Below are 19,414 nucleotides of genomic sequence, written 5' to 3' on the forward strand. Positions count from 1 at the left end.
ATTCTAACCATCCTGCAAGGATGTTATCTTTCCCTCCCAAATTCCCATGCCTTTTGCATTTTGCTGATAGTTACTATGTTCTCTTTGACATATATTTATTGGCATACCTGGCTTACATACTCCTTTCTGACAGAAACTGATTATAGCCAAGTAGAGTGTACATAATATATGGTTATTGAATTAAAGCAACATACAAAGTTTAGGGCAAAAGGGCTCTAAATCTGTCATAGTGGCCGTTCTCAAAATCTAACTTACTATCATTTTCCCTTAAAAGTAAAATGTAAATGGCCACAGTAAAGTGATCACTAAGAAGAATAAGGAGCAACACAGAAAAAATGGTTAAGATAATGTTAAATGAAAAACGCAAAAACCAAAACTAGAATTTATTTACATTTGCAAATATCACAGATGCATATGTACACAAAGTGGAAGGTAAAACAGAAAAATAAAAACAATTTGCACTGTTGGGTGATGGAATTACTGGTTTCTGTTAATGTACTTACGTTTATACAATAAACGTTTTTAAATGTATAAATATGTAGTAATTAGTAATATTAATATTGGATATTGGTACTGATATTTCTGGACTATAAACAAAAAGAAAGCATATGTAGTTGTCTTATCTCTAATGTCTCTCAGCTTGTTGGCCTGCATGGATGCATTCAAAGAACTGCCACTACCTGGTAGCTACCAGACTGCAGAGTTGGTACCTGAGAAGGCACTTTGCAAAGTTGGCAGTTGGCTGGTGAGTCAACTTTTACAGTCAAAACAAGCATGCAAAAAAATGTTCAAAGAACCAAAATACATGTCATCCACTGAAACTGAAAATATAGCAAACATTCTATTTCTTCAGGGCACACAGGAATATTCTTAGAGTCCAGTTTACAGTTTTCTACTCCCATCCAAAGGCAAACATTTATTTCTTAATGTTTCTCCTATAAGGCATATTATTTCTAAGAAAGCTGGTTTTGTTTGCGATTTGTACTCTTATCTTCTAAATATACCTAAATTGCTATTTTCTGATGTATTGTCTCTGCTTATACATTTGATTTTTTAAAAAATATTATTACGTTGAATAGCATTATCATCTTTGTTGGAAAATCAAATGACAAGTAGAAATTAATAGATTCTTTTTTAAGCATGTTAATTGAAAACACCGTGTATGAATGAGGTATACTTACACAGCCTCAGAAAACAACTGCCTAAATCATTAACAAAGTGACTAAATGTTAAATGCCCCAATGATCTCCAACTCAGTATTATTCGCTGGACTGATTTGGAACTGCTCCTTTAGACAGAAAAATTGAATTATATTTTTTACTGCTAATTTTGTGATTTTACCAAAACGTGATGATTTTAAATGAAGAAAGTAATTCAGCACAGTGTTTTAGAAAAATAAGTTCAATCAATAACTTAGACTTTTATTAAATGAACATATTTTAAATTATTTGCATAATCCAATAAATCCTACTTGTCCCATTCAAGCATCATCCAGGACAAGAACAAAAGAGGCTGATTTATTAGGCATATGTGAGGCTGAAGAATTTTCTCTGAATTCTTGGTTAGGCTGTGATAAGAACACAAATTTATCTAAGTATGCTGAACAATGCTTTAGGGCATACTTAGGAGAAGATGCTATAAAAAAGCTTTATTGCATCACACACATGGAACCAGATTCTCCCTCTCATGGGCTGTAGCCAGCATGAAGTTCACACTACATTAATTTGCACTTGTCGATATGCTGCTTTGCAAGTATTCTTAAGGCATGTTCGAATGTGTACTCTGACTCCTCAACTAGAATATAAACTCCCTACGGGTAGGATCTGGGTCTCTTAGTTATTACCCCCACAGTGTCTAGCATACTGGTCTGGGTAAGCCAAGCCCTCTGGATCTGCTGTTGTCTTCGTGAGGAGCAGGGACAAGAATGTGCTAAGCCTACAGACTGAAAGAGGGTGTGAAGAATACTGGAGAGCAACTCTGTCATCACCAGGACGGAGTGATTACATGTACCAAAGGCAGGCCCAAATGGCCCTTCTCCCAGTCATTTTGTAGAGGGAGAAGTGAGACTGCAGGTGGTACTTGGATAAGTTTCTGAAGTCTGGCTCTTGAGAAGTCATCCATTATCTTAGCATATTCCCCAAAAACCTTCTGAAAAAGAGTACATAGCTTTACAGACACAAAGCAGAGAATAAAACGGAAGAGGATTTTACTTTAATCTGTAAGTGCTAGGTTTCAAGTAGAAAAGACTAACACTGCTGTTATCCACTTTTAAAAGACACAACAATGTCTTTCTAGGACGCTTCCAGAATCAAATAGAAGACTGGACCTCAGAGGTCCATAAGCTGGGTCTTCGGGTAAATCATATTGCTGCTACTATTTAAAACTAAAAATTCCAGGGAAAAGATTCCATGGTCTGTTGCAGCAATTTCAATCTTCTTCGTGTCAGAAAATTCTTGTCTCAGGCTATTGTGATTTGTAGTTGCTGTAGTTAAATCCCTTTGTTCTTGTTCTGTCCATATTGAAGACTCAAATCAGGTGTTTAACTTTTTCCTTGAAATAATCTGTCAAATCTTTGAAGACATGAAGCAATGTTGAAGTCTTCCCTAAGCAAAAGGTACAATTCTTCGACTTTTCTTTATTGCTTTTATATTTCTCTAACTTTAAAAAGGACTGACTTAGGCCAGGAGTGGTGGCTCACGTCTGTAATCCCAGCACTTTGGGAAGCCGAGGCAGGTGGATTGCCTGAGCTCAAGAGTTCAAGACCAGCCTGGGCAACATGGTAAAACCCTGTCCCTATTGAAAAAAAAAACAACAAAAACAACAAAATAGCCGGGTATGGTGGCGTGCTCCCATAGTCCCAGCTCCTCGGGAGGCTGAAGCAGGAGAACTGCTAGAACCTGGGAGGCAGAGGTTGCGGTGAGCCAAGATCTCACCACTGCACTCCAGCCTGGGTGACAGTATGAGACTCCGTCTCAAAAAAAAAAAAAAGAAAAGAAAAAAAGAAAACAGGACTGACTTTTAGGGCTTGGAGGCAGGCCTTCTTCTCCTTACACAAAGACATACAATATAGATGCACTTCTTCCAACAGTCTAGTTAATTCAACTGAATTTAGGTGATAATTTCTGTGTCACTACACTCCATCCTTCATGTCAGTGTCCAAGTGCTGAATCACTGCTATAGGTATGAGCAACCCTCAAAACCCTTTTTGCCCTCATTTTTCCAGCCAAAATTTTCAGATCTATTTATTTTGTAGAGATACCCCACCCTAAATATTTACTTTGATTGCTCCATTAAAGTCATTTCAAACTTGATGTTTTCTACTCAATAGTAGCCACAACTCCAAAATCATAATTTATATAATACCAGTAAAAAAAAAAAAAAGCTTTCTATATCAGCCTTATCTCTGAAAAATAAAATTAGAACCAACCTAAAAACAAAATTGTAAATATCAAATATAAAATAATACTGTATTTACACTCCCATTCAAGCTACTAGTAAGTCATGTGACACTAATAAGAGAATGCCATGATTATCAGTGATACACTCACTTGGTAATGCCATTAGATTTTTAAGAGACCAAAGATGTGGCACATTTGTTGTACTGCAAAATACTCTAAAACCATTGTTATTATTTAAGACACATGGGTCTTCAAACTCAAAGCTCAGCATCCTAGTAACTCAGAGGAAACTTAAAAAATACAGTTATATTTCTATATTCAAGGTAGGGATTGGCAGCTTTTTCTGTAAAGGGTCAGACAGTAAATATTTTAGGCTTTGTGGGCTACATGGTCTCTACCACAACTCCTCAAGTCTGCTGTTGTTGCAGGAAGTAGCAATAGGCAATATAGAAATGAGTAGATATGGCCGACTTCCAATAAAACTACAGCTCAGAAATGAGCTGTAGCTGGCTAACACTTTTTTATGAATACTGGGCACATTAGCATATTGAGTATGCATATTTGTCTGTGTATGTAAGTGGGGGTATATACACATATATTAGTATGCAAAATCTCCATTTGCCCAACCCCCGGTCATGGCAGTTTCTTGGGCACGTGACCAGTGCAGTCACACGTGTTATTTCAAAGGGCACTTAGACTTGCAGTTAACACTCTGTGGTCAATGTCTTGAAATTAGCAGCAATTTTATCTTAGAATTGTGTTTTATTTGTTTTTGCTTTCCGAAACAGAGTTTCACTCTTGTTGCCCAGGCTGGAGTGCAATGGCACGATCTCGGCTCACCGCAACCTCTGCCTCCCGGGTTCAAGCGATTCTCCTGCCTCACCCTCCTGAGTAGCTGGGATTACAGGCGTGCACCACCACGCCCAGCTTATTTATTTATTTATTTATTTATTCATTTATTTATTTATTTATTTTGATTTTTAGTAGAGACAGGGTTTCTCCACATTGGTCAGGCTGGTCTCAAACTCCCGACTTCAGGTGATCCGCCCACCTCGGCCTCCCAAAGTGCTGGGATTACAGGTGTGAGCCACTGCCCCGCTAGAACTGTGTTTTGTAGGTGTACTCTGATGGAACAATGGAGACTGAACTCCTATATCTGGTCTCATCTTTCCACTGCCTCAGTGCAGCCCTAGGCAGTTCTCAGAAATATACTCCTCTCCAGCTTCCTTTATCCCGCCCTGCCCTGCTGCTGGGGTGGGGTCCTCCACCCAGGGTGGGACCAGGGCATGTCACTGGGGGAGGTGTGTGTTCTGCTGTGTCTTTTGCCCCTGGCAGAATCCTGAATGTGTGTTTAGAGAGGACTGAGTCAAGTGTGCCCATCCCTGGCATCTTAGACCAGGACAGGGAGGTAAGAATTCCCACCCCAAGCTGGCAGTACCACAGCACACTCAGTGGATTCCGTGCAGAGCCTCTTACCCACCCCGATCCAGACACCAAATGTGTTGTAGTATGGAGACTGCAGTCTCTCAGGGGTCACCTGTCTGACTTCCTTGCGGCGGGGGAGAATGACCCCCCTGCTCTATGCTGGGACACGATGTAGATCCTGTGGCTAGAGGAAAGAAGAACCCAGAAGCTGACAGGCCACATGTGCACACCCAGTCATGGGCACCTGTGGGGTCTGCACTCCCCCATAACTATCATCCCTATGCTGAAGAAGCCTAACATCAAATAGCAAATAAAAAGAGGCATGTCCAGCCCGGGTTGGTGAGGGAGGAGCGGCAAGGAGAGACAGACTGAAGAAGAAAGGAAAATATTTTATATTTTAGTGCTTTTTACTATCACTTCTTTCCTGCTTTCTGAACAAAAGGGTTCTGTATTTTCACTTTACACTGGGTCCTAATCAAAGGTTAGGGGCTATAAAGAATCATTTTCTGAGATTCATTTACCAAAAGGGAAGTTGACAAAAAACTCTATGTATGCATCACTGCTTTCAGGTCAGCTCATCCGTGCAACGTTAGCGCTTCCTGCAACATTTCCAAATCTTAAACACAAGGCTCTGAAATGAATGATGAATTTGGGGTTTCAGATGCTAGGAAGCTCCTTTTGGGATGTGATTATCAGGAATGCCGCGTGGTAGCCATTTCCTTCAAATAGTTTGCTGTAGGATTAATTTATGCCTCTTTAGAATGACAATGAGCCATTTTGTAAAAATAAAGCACAATCAAAACATTATGTACAAAATGTAACAGACAACAACAAAGAAAGATGAAATTTTACTAAGAGTTCTGTTTATTTCCTATTAAAAAGGGTAACACCAGATCATTCTAACACACAAAAACATACTTGTTTTCCTAATTTGAATAAACCAACTGTAAAAGAAACATTTTTGAGACAAAGAAATGTGAATATAGGCTGGGTGTTATTTGATATTAAAGAAGTATTGTTAACATCGGTAGGTATGATAATGACATAGTATGTAAAAATATCCTTCATAGATCCACATGGGTATTTATGAGTACAATAACATAAGGTCTGAGATCCATTTAAAATACTTCTGCAAAAGAAGGAAAAGAGGTAGAGGAAGAAGATAGAAATGAAGAGGAAGAAGATGAAGACGAGAAGATGGAGCAGAAAAAACATGACGAAGAAGATGAAGGTGATGATGAGGACAGAAGTGGAGAGAAAAAAAGTGAGATAGATGGAATAGGATTACGGAAGAGGATTGGAAAAATGATGAGTGTGGGTGATGGAAACGTGAGGACCCATTACAATATTCCCTGTACCCTCATATATGCTTTTAAATTCCCCTGATCGAGTGTGTGTATAACCATTGCCTAAAAAATTTTCTAATAAAAATCAAAGTGCATATTTCACATTCTCCTCCATACCAAACGCCTTTTTTTTTTTTTTTTCCTGGTGCAAGAAGCATCCTCTGAGGCTGAAAGGAATTATCTAAGCTGAAGAGATACAAAGGAGTTGATGGGAAGGATAATCCGCCCATCGGTTCCTGACACAATATAACGAAGAAAAGAAGAAAGTGGGTGGAAGAGGCTGCCATTGTTACTCTCCTAACCTTTCCTTCTAATTATGCCAGAGCCAAGGCTCAGGTCACAAGGAAAATTATTTTGGTGGTCAACCATTTGCCCTATTTTGTATACATCAAAAAGGCTCTTGTTCTCACACATTCCAATCTCACAGTTTCCCACCTACTTAAAAAATGTATCAAGTGGTCAGATGAACTAAAACATGAATAAAATGACTATATTATGAAGAACACCTTGTTTGCAAACCTACAGATAGCCTGCTTGTGATGTGGAATTGTAAGATGCACAACACTTCAACATTTAATCTACTTTCTATTATTGTAGGCATTTCAGATAAATGCTCAACATGCTCCGCTTTTAAAAGTTAAATGTAAATTTCTCTCTTGAGTGCAGATGGTGGCCAAGCAAAGTAGTTCTTTGGTCTCACAGACAGAAGGTCAGGTCATGGCTGAAAGACCAAAGAACAATTGCTGCTTTGCTCCTCCAAATCATCCATGGAATGAGACACCACTACTTTCTTTTCTGAAACTGTCTGTTCAATACAAAATAGTTAAAAGAAGACCTATAAGATTTCCTCACATTCTGTCGGGAAAAAAAACAGTAACAAGCACATCACATCACATCACATCACAAACATCTTGTAACTGTTCAGAGGTCTTATTCCTAAAGCTGTGACTCTCCTAAAAAGGCACATCTCTATCTAAAAACATACCACTAAATGTCATTATGAAAACTATTATTGTTTTACTATTATCAGAAAATGTTCACAAATGAAAACTGCTCCTTGTAAATCTGGCAACTTTAGCCTCCATACCATCACGGATTAATTAAAATGAGATTTAATACTGCAAATACTTCTAATATTGCAAATGCTTCTAAACAAGTTATTCCCTTACAAGTGATATTATACTCTTATTGTTCCTGATGGTTTTTTTTTCCTCTAGAAAATTATAACAGAATTTTAAATAACTGAGACTCTTTCCCGATGTATTTTTCCAGTTAGTCCAAAATATTATGCTGTCAAAATGCTCTCAAATAATACAAGAGACCAAAAGTATGCCAATCTGATTCCTTTAAAAAAAATTACAATATATTACGAAAGAAAAGTTATCTGTGATAAACTCAGTAGACCTAGGCCTTCAGTCCCTGATAGAAAGCATTTTCCATTCCACTATCAGGCACGCCCCCAACTGGATGAAATAAAATGTTTCATTATTTGCACATGTTAATAATTAAAAGTCTTCTGAAAATTTAAAACCCATTATCACAACACCAAATATAGTGGTTCAAACGCAGAATTTTACTTGGGCGCCAAGATTTTAATTTAGTACTAAGGATTTCAGTTATGACTTGAAAAGCTGTTTGTACTAATCTTCATTATCACTTTCGTTGTCAATACTTTTCCCAATTGTCTTTGCGTCATTTGCTGTAAAGACTTCATTGGCTCAAAAGAGAAAATATGTTGGAAAATATGATGAAAAACCTCGAACTAGAAACATATTTGAAAAAAATTTATTTGGAGCGACCTCCTTCTAAATTCTAAAACAATTATTTTAAAATATTGACCCTAAGAACCCAGTCTTATTATTTTCATTGAATAAACAACCTGCTTTCATTGAACATAAAGAATGAAAACCTTCAAGGTCCTGTACTGTAACATAAAAATAGAAAATCAAAAGTCAGCCTATTAGAACTGCCTCTCTAAAAACTTTAACCATGTTGTCAACTAAAATTCAAGTATCTACTTCATCTCAATAAAGATATAACATAAAACATCTGTTCAAACTGAAATTAAAGTACGCAGCTTTTATCCACTAACATTTCTAATGTCACCGTATTTAGGCTTCATGAACAAACGTATTCATGGTTATCTCAGCTAAAACTGGTCTCACTCTGCCAACAATCAATTTGATTGACATATTTACATATCAACTCATCTCATCTTACGAATTTTAAACTTTTTCATTTAAAATTGGATTCAAGTTGGCATCTTTCAAGAACTTTATGTATGTATATTTTAGGTTCAAACTGTGCATTAGAACATTTCTTTTTACTTTTGTAAGTAATAGATACACATATCCAAATGTATATTTATGACCTGTCAGATTGGAATTGTGTATGCACGCTGTTGTATTCTCACCATTTCATGTGAAAGGTGATAATTTTAGGCAACTATAAAAGAAATTCTCCTAACAGTATAAACTGGATCATCCCATTAGTTAGAAACAATACAAATAAATAACTTAGGAATAAAACAACATCAACTTGAGAAAGAATGTTACTCATATCTAAATTGCTGCAATTATGCTGTGTCCTCTCTTACCTGATCTTTAATTTCAAGATCCCTGTTATTTTTTGCTCTGAACTCTCTGTGCTCCTTTTCTGCCTCATCCTTCTCCATGTTGGCTTTATTCAGCTGATAGCGCATTTCTCCACACACCTGTTAGATTGTAAAAACTGGATGATTACCTGCTGGAATCTTCCAGGCAATGCCTGCAATTAGATCCTTTGGTGCCCCCTAGAGGTCATATGGATAAAATACAACAAAACTTTTCTAAGAATGCCATTTTCTACTAGAATACTCAACGTAGCCTGTTAAGATTCAGAAGCAACATCAGGGATTATTAATTCTAACAACTTGAAATTATAGATAAATAAATGCATAACTAAGGAATTTAAGTAATGTGCCCAAGATTATTTTATATAACGGTTTCAATTGCATATTATCAACCAAAATGCACTATCATCTAACTCTTAAATAGGTAAAGTTAGCAGTTAAAATGTTAAGCTATGTTATTATTCATTCACATTGATACAGTTAAACATTCACTCTATATGACCAAGTTTTCTTTTAAAGACTTCGTCAGTTACGCTCTTTAAAAGGAAACGTATACAGGAATTTTTGTCTGCTGATAGACATACTATTGATATTTAGGTCTGTAGTATCCAGTATTGACTGCAAGGTTTGCAGATGTCATCTTATCATACACAATGCCAGGTATTCAAGTTAAAGAAGATTTTCTGGCAAAAGCCATAGACTGGAACCAAGCAGACTATGCACTTACGACTGTAACATTCAATATAAAAGGAAATAATTATAATATAGCATCAATAATGAACATACATAGTATCTTAAAAGTGTTGCGTATCATCCTCTATACTTAACACTGAGAACTTTGTTTTATTTATTTTTTCCAATCTAGGGCTGCTACAGACACGGAAATATATTTGGAAGGTGTTATTAGCAGATAAATCTAAATAAGCAGATTATGGGCCTTTTGAGAGAACTGAGAACCTATGGAAAGTTCAGTGAATGTAGAAGTCAGCTAACCTGGCTTCTAATTTACAAATATATGGCTCTTAATATATTATCTCATGGTTACGCTTTCTTGAAACTTTTCAAGTATTTGGTATTTCTCCAAAAATAATGATTTTGGGAACTTTAGAAATCAGTTTCATCATTACTGAGGTATTAGAACAGACTAAGGTATAAAACCTATATGCATTTAAGCTGGGCATGGTGGCGCATGCCTGTAGTCCCAGTTCCTCTAGAGGCTGAGGCGGAGGGAGGGCTTGAGCCCAGGAGCTCAGGACTGCAATGTACTGTGCTAGTGTCTGTGAATAGCTACTGCACTTCAGCCTGCGCAATACAACAAGATCCTGTCTCCAAATAAACAAAACAGAACCTAAAAAGTAACTTTAAAAATAATCTACGTTTAAAAGCTATGGTGACAAGACATAAGAAAAAGTCAACAGGCTTCTCCCCAGTGGCCCTCAGAAAGCTAGAACAATAATGAACTTATTAAAAATTCTGTTGAAAGTTCAAATGCTTTCAGTGTGCGAGAGTTTATTCTTCCCATTTCAAAAATTATAAACTTATAAAAACTATTAATTTTAAACCTAAATAAAAATTACAAATTCAGAGTGACAGGAAAAAAAAAATGAGAGGAGCCATACTTTATTTCCTTTCTCAATTGTTCACTATTACTATTTATGTCTATGAATAAAATGGAATAAAACCCTGAATTGACAATGTCAGAAGATAATGATTATACAACCATGATGTTTAAAACCCAACACCAATACAAACTTGTTAGGTAAAAACTGTTTAAGCATCAGGTCATATTTAAAATTATTTTATCCCTTCATTTTACTCCTACGATTCCCTGCTTTACTACTTTCAGTTCAGCATTTGCTACATTTATCCACAACACCGAAATTCTTTTTCAAATAAATTAGCACATTAAATTGAACCAGAACTACATTATCCCCACGTTGGAAGCAACTCCAAGGCGATTTCGTCCGATCACTCTTCTGATGCATATGTCCTTTCAGCTGGTTCTTGAGACACAGAACTCTCTCTCTCTGCTGTACCAACTTCAGCAGAAAGCTGCCTCTCTATCAACAACCGAAAACTGTCTTATCGTAACTTTCACCTCTAAATCTAGGTTAAGCATTCCCATCCTTCTGAACTAATTCCTTCACTTCCACCCTATCTCCACACAAAAATTTGAGCTTCTTACACTTTTACATTAGCTAATAGGAATTTTAAAAAGCAAATGGAGAATTATAGAAACTCAAGAAAAAGGGGAAAATGGCTCCCTTTCCTAATATATCTTAAAATTAATTTTAATTACTGAATTACAGAGCAACAATGGCATTACAAATATGTCAAAATTTTGGAAAATACATTGAGGAATAAAAGGTAATATGGAAAGAGTATTTTAAGCAAATTATCTATGTATTTAGTGGTAAAAAAAAATTGATTTTATTAGTTTCTTTGTTTTAAAGCAATTAACTATTGAAATCTAGATGGACTACTAGTATTTCTTACAATATGTATCTTAATCATTGCCAGTAAAGACCATTAAACATTTTAGTTCTTGATTCATGAACCAGTGACGCCCATAGCACAGACAATGTAGTATTTTCAAGTATAAATTTAAGCACCAGTACAATAAGATCATGTAGTATTAGAATCTTTATTTTAATGACCAAGTCTGAAAAGGAGTAGGAAGTGGAAGATTTTTTATGTCAAGCACGCCTTTTAAGTTGTAAATATATGTCTTTGGCAATTATTGTAAACACCAACCCTATGCTATCTATGGAAAAAACAAGGTACTGCTAATTAATTTAGAAAAATGAGATTTATCAAATATTCAATAACTGAAGTAATATAACTCTTATTTATTTGTAAGTCTGTCTCCGCCACCCAACCCTTAAGCTCTTCAAGGCCATGACTTGTGTCTAATTCATTCTTGTACATGCAACACCCATTAAGGGGCTGCATACGGTAACTGAACGTTTGCTGAGTAACCGTTAGGTGGCCTTTTATTATGCTTGAAATCACAAAAGTTTTCTACTCCAAACTTCCTCCTGATAACAGTAAGAGTTTTGTACATATTTTTCAAAGAAAATATTTCCTTAAGTAACGATTACATTAAAATCTCTTTCTGTACCTTTGTGACATCCATTTCCCGAGAAGCAAGCTGGCTTTGAATTTCCTCTAGTTGATTAATAGCTGAAATCTTTTCCTTTGTAACCTTTTCCACCTGGGCCTCCAGTTGCGCAATATTCTGAGACAAGATCAACATCTGTAAGGGAAAATAAAAGTCCTAAACAATAATGTCATTTGACAAAACAAATACTAAAACTTCTCTTGAATTAATAGCATCTCAGCATAGTCACTGGGCTCTGTGAGCCATTTCTCTGTGGATTGGGTATGTTCACTTTTCTCCTTCCTCTATTCACCTATGCCCAGTGAACTGAAACATGTACTTCTCTCCTATTCATCCCCCTGATCTCTAACCTTATTTTGAAAAATGTATAACAAGGTGATAAAATCAAGGTGTTGGTTGAAACCCTAAGGTGACAGATATCAAACACCCAATTAAGTTATGAAACAGAGTGCCATAGATACATTCAGAGGAGATACTGAAGCAGACAACTCTTAAACCCTTCTTCCACATGGAGGGTATAAAAGCACAGATGGGGAGAGTTAGGGAGGAAGTTCTTTACAGAGAGCAACTGGTCTGCTGTGGGTCCCACTACCCTTCCCCCAAAACCAACAAAGACGAGGCTCTGTGCAGTGCCCTTTGTTGGTAAAACCCCAACCGACCCCCTATTACCTAGTTCTCCCTCATTTCTCCTATAGGTTTCAGCTCAGCCATTATCTCCTCTCCTCTAGGAAGTCTTCCTTGACTCCAGTTCCCAGCACAAAACAGGTGACCCTTCCCATGTTCAGGGTTGATATTCAGCTAGTGTGCACTGGACAGTCATGCCTGTTGTTTGTAGCCTGTGTCCACTCTCACCATTTCCCACACTGTAGAGATCAATATTTTGAATATCACTATGGCATGTGCTCCTATAATCTCAGTATATATACCTCCGTCACACCACGACCTCTGTGTACCTCGACCACAGTACTCATCCCACTGTTTTTAGTTGTCTGTTTCTTCATTAGAGTAGAAGTTCCTCAAGAGGTACCAAATACTTGATGAATGAATAAATAATTAGAATAAATGGCTTTCCAATGGACTCTATGGATATTAGGTTCTCAGTTTTTCTTCTCAAGATTAGAAATGCTTTCTAGATCTTAGATTTATCTTTTATAGCTTTTGGTTTCCAATTATGTTTTGTTCTTTTCCAGGAAGTCGCTCTTCTAGGCTCTTAATTGCTTACTGTACTGGCAGTTTTTAAAATGTAGATGCAGCAAAATATATAGGAATACCTATCAATTTTTATCTGTTAAAACAAGAACTGGTGACACATTTTAAATAATGATATTTGAAATTTACCATTGTATGCTAACATGGGTGTGAATTCAGTTTTATAACTTAAATCAATTACTAAAACTCTATGATAAAAATCAACATTGAACCAAAGTTGTAGTAAATTAAGACCCTTAGATCAATAAAACAAAGACAGGTGTCTGCCTTTGAACTACAGAACTAAAGTTTACCCTATGAAAATAATTTAGGCAGATATATTAATTAACTTTTCTGAAGGTAGTGGAGAATTGTATATTTGACTTATGGTTGTTTACATGTCCTTATCATCAAAGGATTGTCTACAAATCTAATTTTCACACACAATTAGTTTTACTAATAACAAACTAAAAAATATTCTTGAGCACATTACAATATAAACCTAAGGTTGAAAAGAAGTTAAGTATAACACATCAAACATATCCATTTAATTTCTTAATTTAAAATTTTGAGTTCATGAGTACACATATCATGAATGTGTAATTATAGCTTTTCTGGAACCATATGACAGCAACAAACTTTAATTACCAGCTACTAAAAATCATATTTTATTTATTTATGTGGACATATATAACTGACAGTAAACATCTTAACATTGTATGGTTTTTGAAGTAAATATACTTTTATTTTGCTAATTATAAATTCTAGTCCATTTCTCTTCTAAGGCATGTCACAAATCTCTCCTGCTCCTTAGGATTCCTCCCTCTGCCACCCGTCATTTCCTTACTTTGCCCACTCCCTGTCTGCTACCTCCTGTCACGCACTTTCTGAGGTCGCCCCTCCTGTTGTCACACCTTCTTTTCCCCACGCCCACCATCTGGAAGCCAACATTACACGGCAGGAGCTTCTCCACCCACATCTGTTGCAGAGCCAGAAGTCACACAGACACAGCTGCAACACTGCTGGATGTCCAGGACGCTGACATCAGGTAAGTCCTTTAAACTTTGACAGGGGCAAGGAAGAGACAAGGACACCCAGGTTGGGAGAGGTTGATAGAAATTTCTGCAGAGCAGTCCCTAGTGTATTGAACATGGCATGAAGCTTGGTACAAAAGCGTCTTAAATGACTCTTATCTCCCTATGCAAGAGATAAGAAGAACTAAGGATTTTAACAATGGATACTGTCAAGGAAAGCAATTGAGAAAATGTGTGGACCTCAGGGGGTGCTCAATAAATAAATGATCAATGACCGAATGAACTAACAAAGCTGAGTGCTCAGTGCAACCCAGGACCATTCATGAAGGTAACACACAAACTCACAGCAAGCACTGTCGATGGGGAATGATTCAAAACTGTCTAGGTAGAAGGCATCTGTTCTCCTACAGTTTCCCACACAAATGGAATTTTTTAAAAAAAGAAAAGTAAGGGAGGAATTAAAAAAAAAAACAGAAAGAAAATCTGTAAGTTTCACAAGTATTCCTACTGTTAGGAAAGCAGAGGTTCTTGTTCTAGCACTAACTTTAACTACCTAGCACTTACAATGTTATAATTAATTGGTTAGTCATTACGTTCTTGTGCCAGGCAGTGTGATATGCATTCTCTCTTTAAATCCCCTTAGAAAGGCCGGGCAGCGTAGCTCATGCTTGGAATCCTATTGCTTTTGGAGGTTGAGGCAGGAGGACTGCCAGGAATTCAAGACCAGCCTGGGCAACAAAATGAGACCCCATTTCTACAATTTTTTTTTTAATTAGCCGGGCATGGTGGCACATACCTGTAGTCCTAGCTACTGAGGAGGCTGAGGCAGGGGGATTGCTTGAGCCAAGTAGTTGGAAGATATGATGAGCTATGATCACACCACTGCATTCCAGCCTATGTGACGCAGTGAGACCCTGTCTCTAATAAATAAATAAAAAATGAATCCCCTAGAGAAGGAATTATATGGAATTAATTTTTATTTGAAAAAATGAGATTCAGAAAACTAAGTAACTTGCCCAAGTTCATTCAAACTAATAAGTAAAAGGTAAAGCTGGGCTTTATATAAAAGTCTGTCTGTGGCCGGGCGTGGTGGCTCAAGCCTGTAATCCCAGCACTTTGGGAGGCCGAGGCGGGCGGATCACAAGGTCAGGAGATCGAGACCATCCTGGCTAACACGGTGAAACCCCGTCTCTACTAAAAAATACAAAAGCTAGCCGGGCGAGGTGGCAGCGCCTGTAGTCCCAGCTACTCGGGAGGCTGAGGCAGGAGAATGGCGTGAACCCGGGAGGCGGAGCTTGCAGTGAGCTGAGATCTGGCCAGTGCACTCCAGCTTGGGTGACAGAGCGAGACTCCATCTCAAAAAAAAAAAAAAAAAAAAAGTCTGTCTGCTTTTACTAACATGAAGGGCCAAGAATTCTATCCAATAAGGCTCCTTCTCTCTTTCTCTAAAACAATAGCCACAAGCTAAACTTTATTAAATGCCCATGGTAAGTCAGACATTATATTAGATATTTTCTAAACATTATCTCGCTTAATTCTATCAATTCTTGATGTATTAACTTCATTTACTCCTCTGAAACTTAGAGAGGTTAAGTGAATTGTTCAAGGTCACAGAAAGGTCAGGCTGGATTCAACTCTAAATCCTTTTACTTCAAAACCATTTTCTGCCATTTCCTGGTGAGAGTTGGAACCTCAGTGCTGGGGCCACTGTCAGCTCTTTATTCACACATCTTTATTTAGAGCAGGATCTTGAGACAAATGTCAGCCAGGGCTTCCTAGAGACAAAAGCGTCTTAAATGACTCTAGCTCAGAAATGTGTGGTATTGAATACAGACCTAGAAATAAAGTCACACACATACAACCATCTGATCTTCGACAAACTTGACAAAAACGTGCAATGGGGAAAGGATTCCCTAGTCAATAAATGGTGCTGGGATAGCTGGCTAGCCATATGCAGAAGAATGAAACTGGGCTCTTACCCTTCAGCATATTCTGTTGTTTGCCAGGTTTGCTGTTTGCTGTTTGGTGTTTGCTGTTTGCTATTGATACCATTCTCTCTTACACAACACTCAATCCTACATGGGCCTTGGGAAAGAATTTATGACTAACTTCTCAAAAGCAATTGCAACAAAACCCACAAATTGACAAGTGGAACCTAATTACACTGAAGAGCTTCTGCACAGCAAAAGAAACTATCAACAGAGTAAACAGACAACCTACAGAACAGGAGAAAATAGTCACAAATTATGTATCACACAAAGGTCTAATATCCAGAATCTATAAAGAAAGTAAACAATTGGCCAGGCATGGTGGCTCACGCCTGTAATCCCAGCACTTTGGGAGGCCGAGGCTGGTGGATCATGAGGTCAGGAGATTGAGACCATCCTGGCTAACAGGTGAAACCCCGTCTCTACCGAAAATACAAAAAATTAGCAGGGTATGGTGGCGGGCGCCTGTAGTCCCAGCTACTCAGGAGGCTGAGGCAGGAGAATGGCGTGAATCCGGGAGCTGTAGTTTGCAGTGAGCCGAGATCGCGCCACTGCACTCCAGCCTAGGCGACAGAGCAAGACTTCATCTCAAAAAAAAAAAAAAAAAAGAAAGTAAACAATTGAACGAGCAGAAAACAACCCCATTAAAAAATGAACAAAAGACATGAACAGACACTTCTCAAAAGAAGACACACAAATGGTCAAAAAACATATGAAAAAGTGCTCAAGATCACTCATGAATGATATGGTTTCGACTTCTGCCCCAGCCCAAAGCTCACATCACATTGTAATCCCTGATGTTGGAGGGGAGACCTGGTGGGAGGTGATTGGATCATAGGGGCGGGTTTCCCCCTTGCTGTTCTCATGATAGTGAGTTCTTACAAGATGTGGCTGTTTAAAAGTGTGTAGCACCCCCTCCTGCACTCTCTTCCTCCTGCTCCAACCACAGAAGACATGCCTGCTTCCCTTCCACCATAATTGAAAGTTTCCTGAGGCCTCCCCAGCCATTCTTCCTGTTCAGCCTACAGAACCATCAACCAATTAACCCTCTTTTCTTTATAAATCACCCAGTTTCAGGTATTTCCTTATAGCAGTGCAAGAACAGACTAATACACTAATCATCACAGAAATGCAAATCAAAACCACAATGAGATCCCATTTCACACCAGTCAGAATGGCTGTTATTCAAAAGTCAAAAAACAACAGACCGTGGAGAAGCCACAGAGAAAAAGACACTTCTGCTCTGTTGGTGGAATGTACATTAGTTCAGCCACAGTGGAAAGCAGTTTGGAAATTTCTCAAATAACTGAGAACTACCATTCTACCAGCAATCCCATTACTGGGTACATACTCAAAAGAAAACAAATTGTCTTACCAAAAAGACACACGTACTCACATGTTCACTACAGCACCATTCACAATAGCAAAGACATGGAATCAACCTAGGTGCCCATCAAGAATGGACTGGACAAAGAAAATGTGATACATATACATCACTGAATACTACGCAGCCATAAAAAATTGAATCAGGTCTTCGGCAGGAACATGGATGAAACTGGAGGCCATAGTCCGAAGTGAATTAACGCAGGAACAGAAAATAAAATACTGCATGTTCTCACTTACAAGTGGGAGCTAAGCATTAGGTACTCACGGATATAAAGATAGCAACAACAGAAACTGGGCATGACTGGAGAGGAGAGGGAGGGAGCGGGGCAGGGGTTGAAAAACTAACTATGGCTCAAGCCTGTAATCCCAGCACTTTGGGAGGCCGAGACGGGCGGATCACGAGGTCAGGAGATCGAGACCATCCTGGCTAACACGGTGAAACCCCGTCTCTACTAAAAAATACAAAAAACTAGCCAGGCGAGGTGGCGGGCGCCTGTAGTCCCAGCTACTCGGGAGGCTGAGGCAGGAGAATGGCGTAAACCCAGGAGGCGGAGCTTGCAGTGAGCTGAGATCCGGCCACTGCACTCCAGCCTGGGCGACAGAGCGAGACTCCGTCAAAAAAAAAAAAGAAAAACTAACTATTGGGTACTCTGTTCATGTAGGGGGTGACAAGATAATTTGTAAACCAAACCTCAGCAACATGCAATATAACCAAGTAAAAAACCTGCACATGTACTCCCTTGAATCTGAAAGTTAAAAATAAATAAATGATAAATAAAAACTGTGCTGCATTTCTGTCACCACCTTTATTCATGAAACAACTGTCAGCACAAGAGAGAGGTTCTGTTACATATGAAGGTACCTGAAACACTGCCAGGCACACTTCAGCCTGCGTTTTTCCTTTCTTATCAGGAATTCTCATCAACATACTTCTACACAGTAGAACTACTCAGCAAGGCAAATGGTTTCCAGCAAACAACCAAAAAATACCAATTTCCTAGGTGTGAACAATAGCTGGTGTTTGCTATTGATACCATTCTCTCTTACACAACACTCAATTCACAACTTCATCTCCTTTCCATGTCTTATTCATATTGGTTACAGGTGGCGTTCCTTCCCCCTACTCTGTGTTTCTAATTCCCATCTATTCTTGGAAGCTCAATTAAAATGCCATCTTTTCCACAAAGGCTTCCACGATCTCTGGCAGACAATCAGTTCTGATCCTCTGAACTCTCAGCATTTTAGTCATAACTTCCCAATGGCATAGAGACTTTTTTCTTTTCCTTGTAATTCATTCCTTCATTCATCTAATATATACTGAGCACATTTTATATGAGAGGAATGTGCCAGGCATTGAGGATGTTACATGCAAGGGACTCACTGAACTAGGGGAAGCAAACTATTCAACATGAATTTGTAATGAATTGAGTTATGGGAGCCCACAGGAGACCATCCCAATTCAGTTATGGCAGGTGCTGAGAGGAGATGGTACCAAGAAAAACTCTTGGCCAGGCACAGTGCTCACACCTGCAATCCCAGCACTTCGAGTGGCCAAGGAGGGTGGATTGCTTGAGCCCAGGAGTTCAAGATCAGCCTGGGCAATATGGCAAAAACCTGTCTCTACAAGAAACACAAAAAATTAGCCAGGCATGGTGGTACGCCTGTGTAGTCCCAGCTACCGGGAAAGCTCAGGTGGGAAGATTACCTGAGCTCAAGAGATTGAGGCTAAGTGAGCCGTGATCACCCCACTGAGCTCCAGCCTGGGTGACAGAGTGAGACCCTGTCTCAAATACAAACAAACCACCCTGAAGAATCAATGAAAGAGGGCAGAGGAGGATTCCTCTAGGCAGGGGGCAAAGCACACGCAAAGTCCTACACTGAAAAAAACAGTATGGAAGACAGGCATATGTGCATGCT

At 38.4% G+C, this 19,414-nt stretch overlaps 1 protein-coding gene across 17 annotated transcripts in view; it reads right to left on the reverse strand.

Moving 5' to 3' along the window:
• SDCCAG8 (SHH signaling and ciliogenesis regulator SDCCAG8) overlaps positions 1-19,414 on the reverse strand; it is a 251,197-nt gene that overhangs the window by 156,699 nt on the left and 75,084 nt on the right. For all 17 annotated transcript variants that reach the window (XR_004434333.1, XR_004434329.1, XR_004434327.1 and 14 more), the window contains exons 11-12: positions 11,902-12,036; positions 8,766-8,882 (exon numbers count right to left, since the gene is read on the reverse strand). Coding sequence is in view for 8 of the 17 variants with exons in the window: in XM_033199699.1 (XP_033055590.1) it covers positions 8,766-8,882; positions 11,902-12,036 (252 nt within the window). In the remaining 9 variants the exon portion in view is untranslated. The remainder of the gene's footprint in view (positions 1-8,765; positions 8,883-11,901; positions 12,037-19,414) is intronic.

This window comes from Trachypithecus francoisi, unplaced genomic scaffold, assembly GCF_009764315.1.
Source record: "Trachypithecus francoisi isolate TF-2019V2 unplaced genomic scaffold, Tfra_2.0 Lachesis_group5, whole genome shotgun sequence".
Classification (NCBI taxonomy): Eukaryota; Metazoa; Chordata; class Mammalia; order Primates; family Cercopithecidae; genus Trachypithecus; species Trachypithecus francoisi.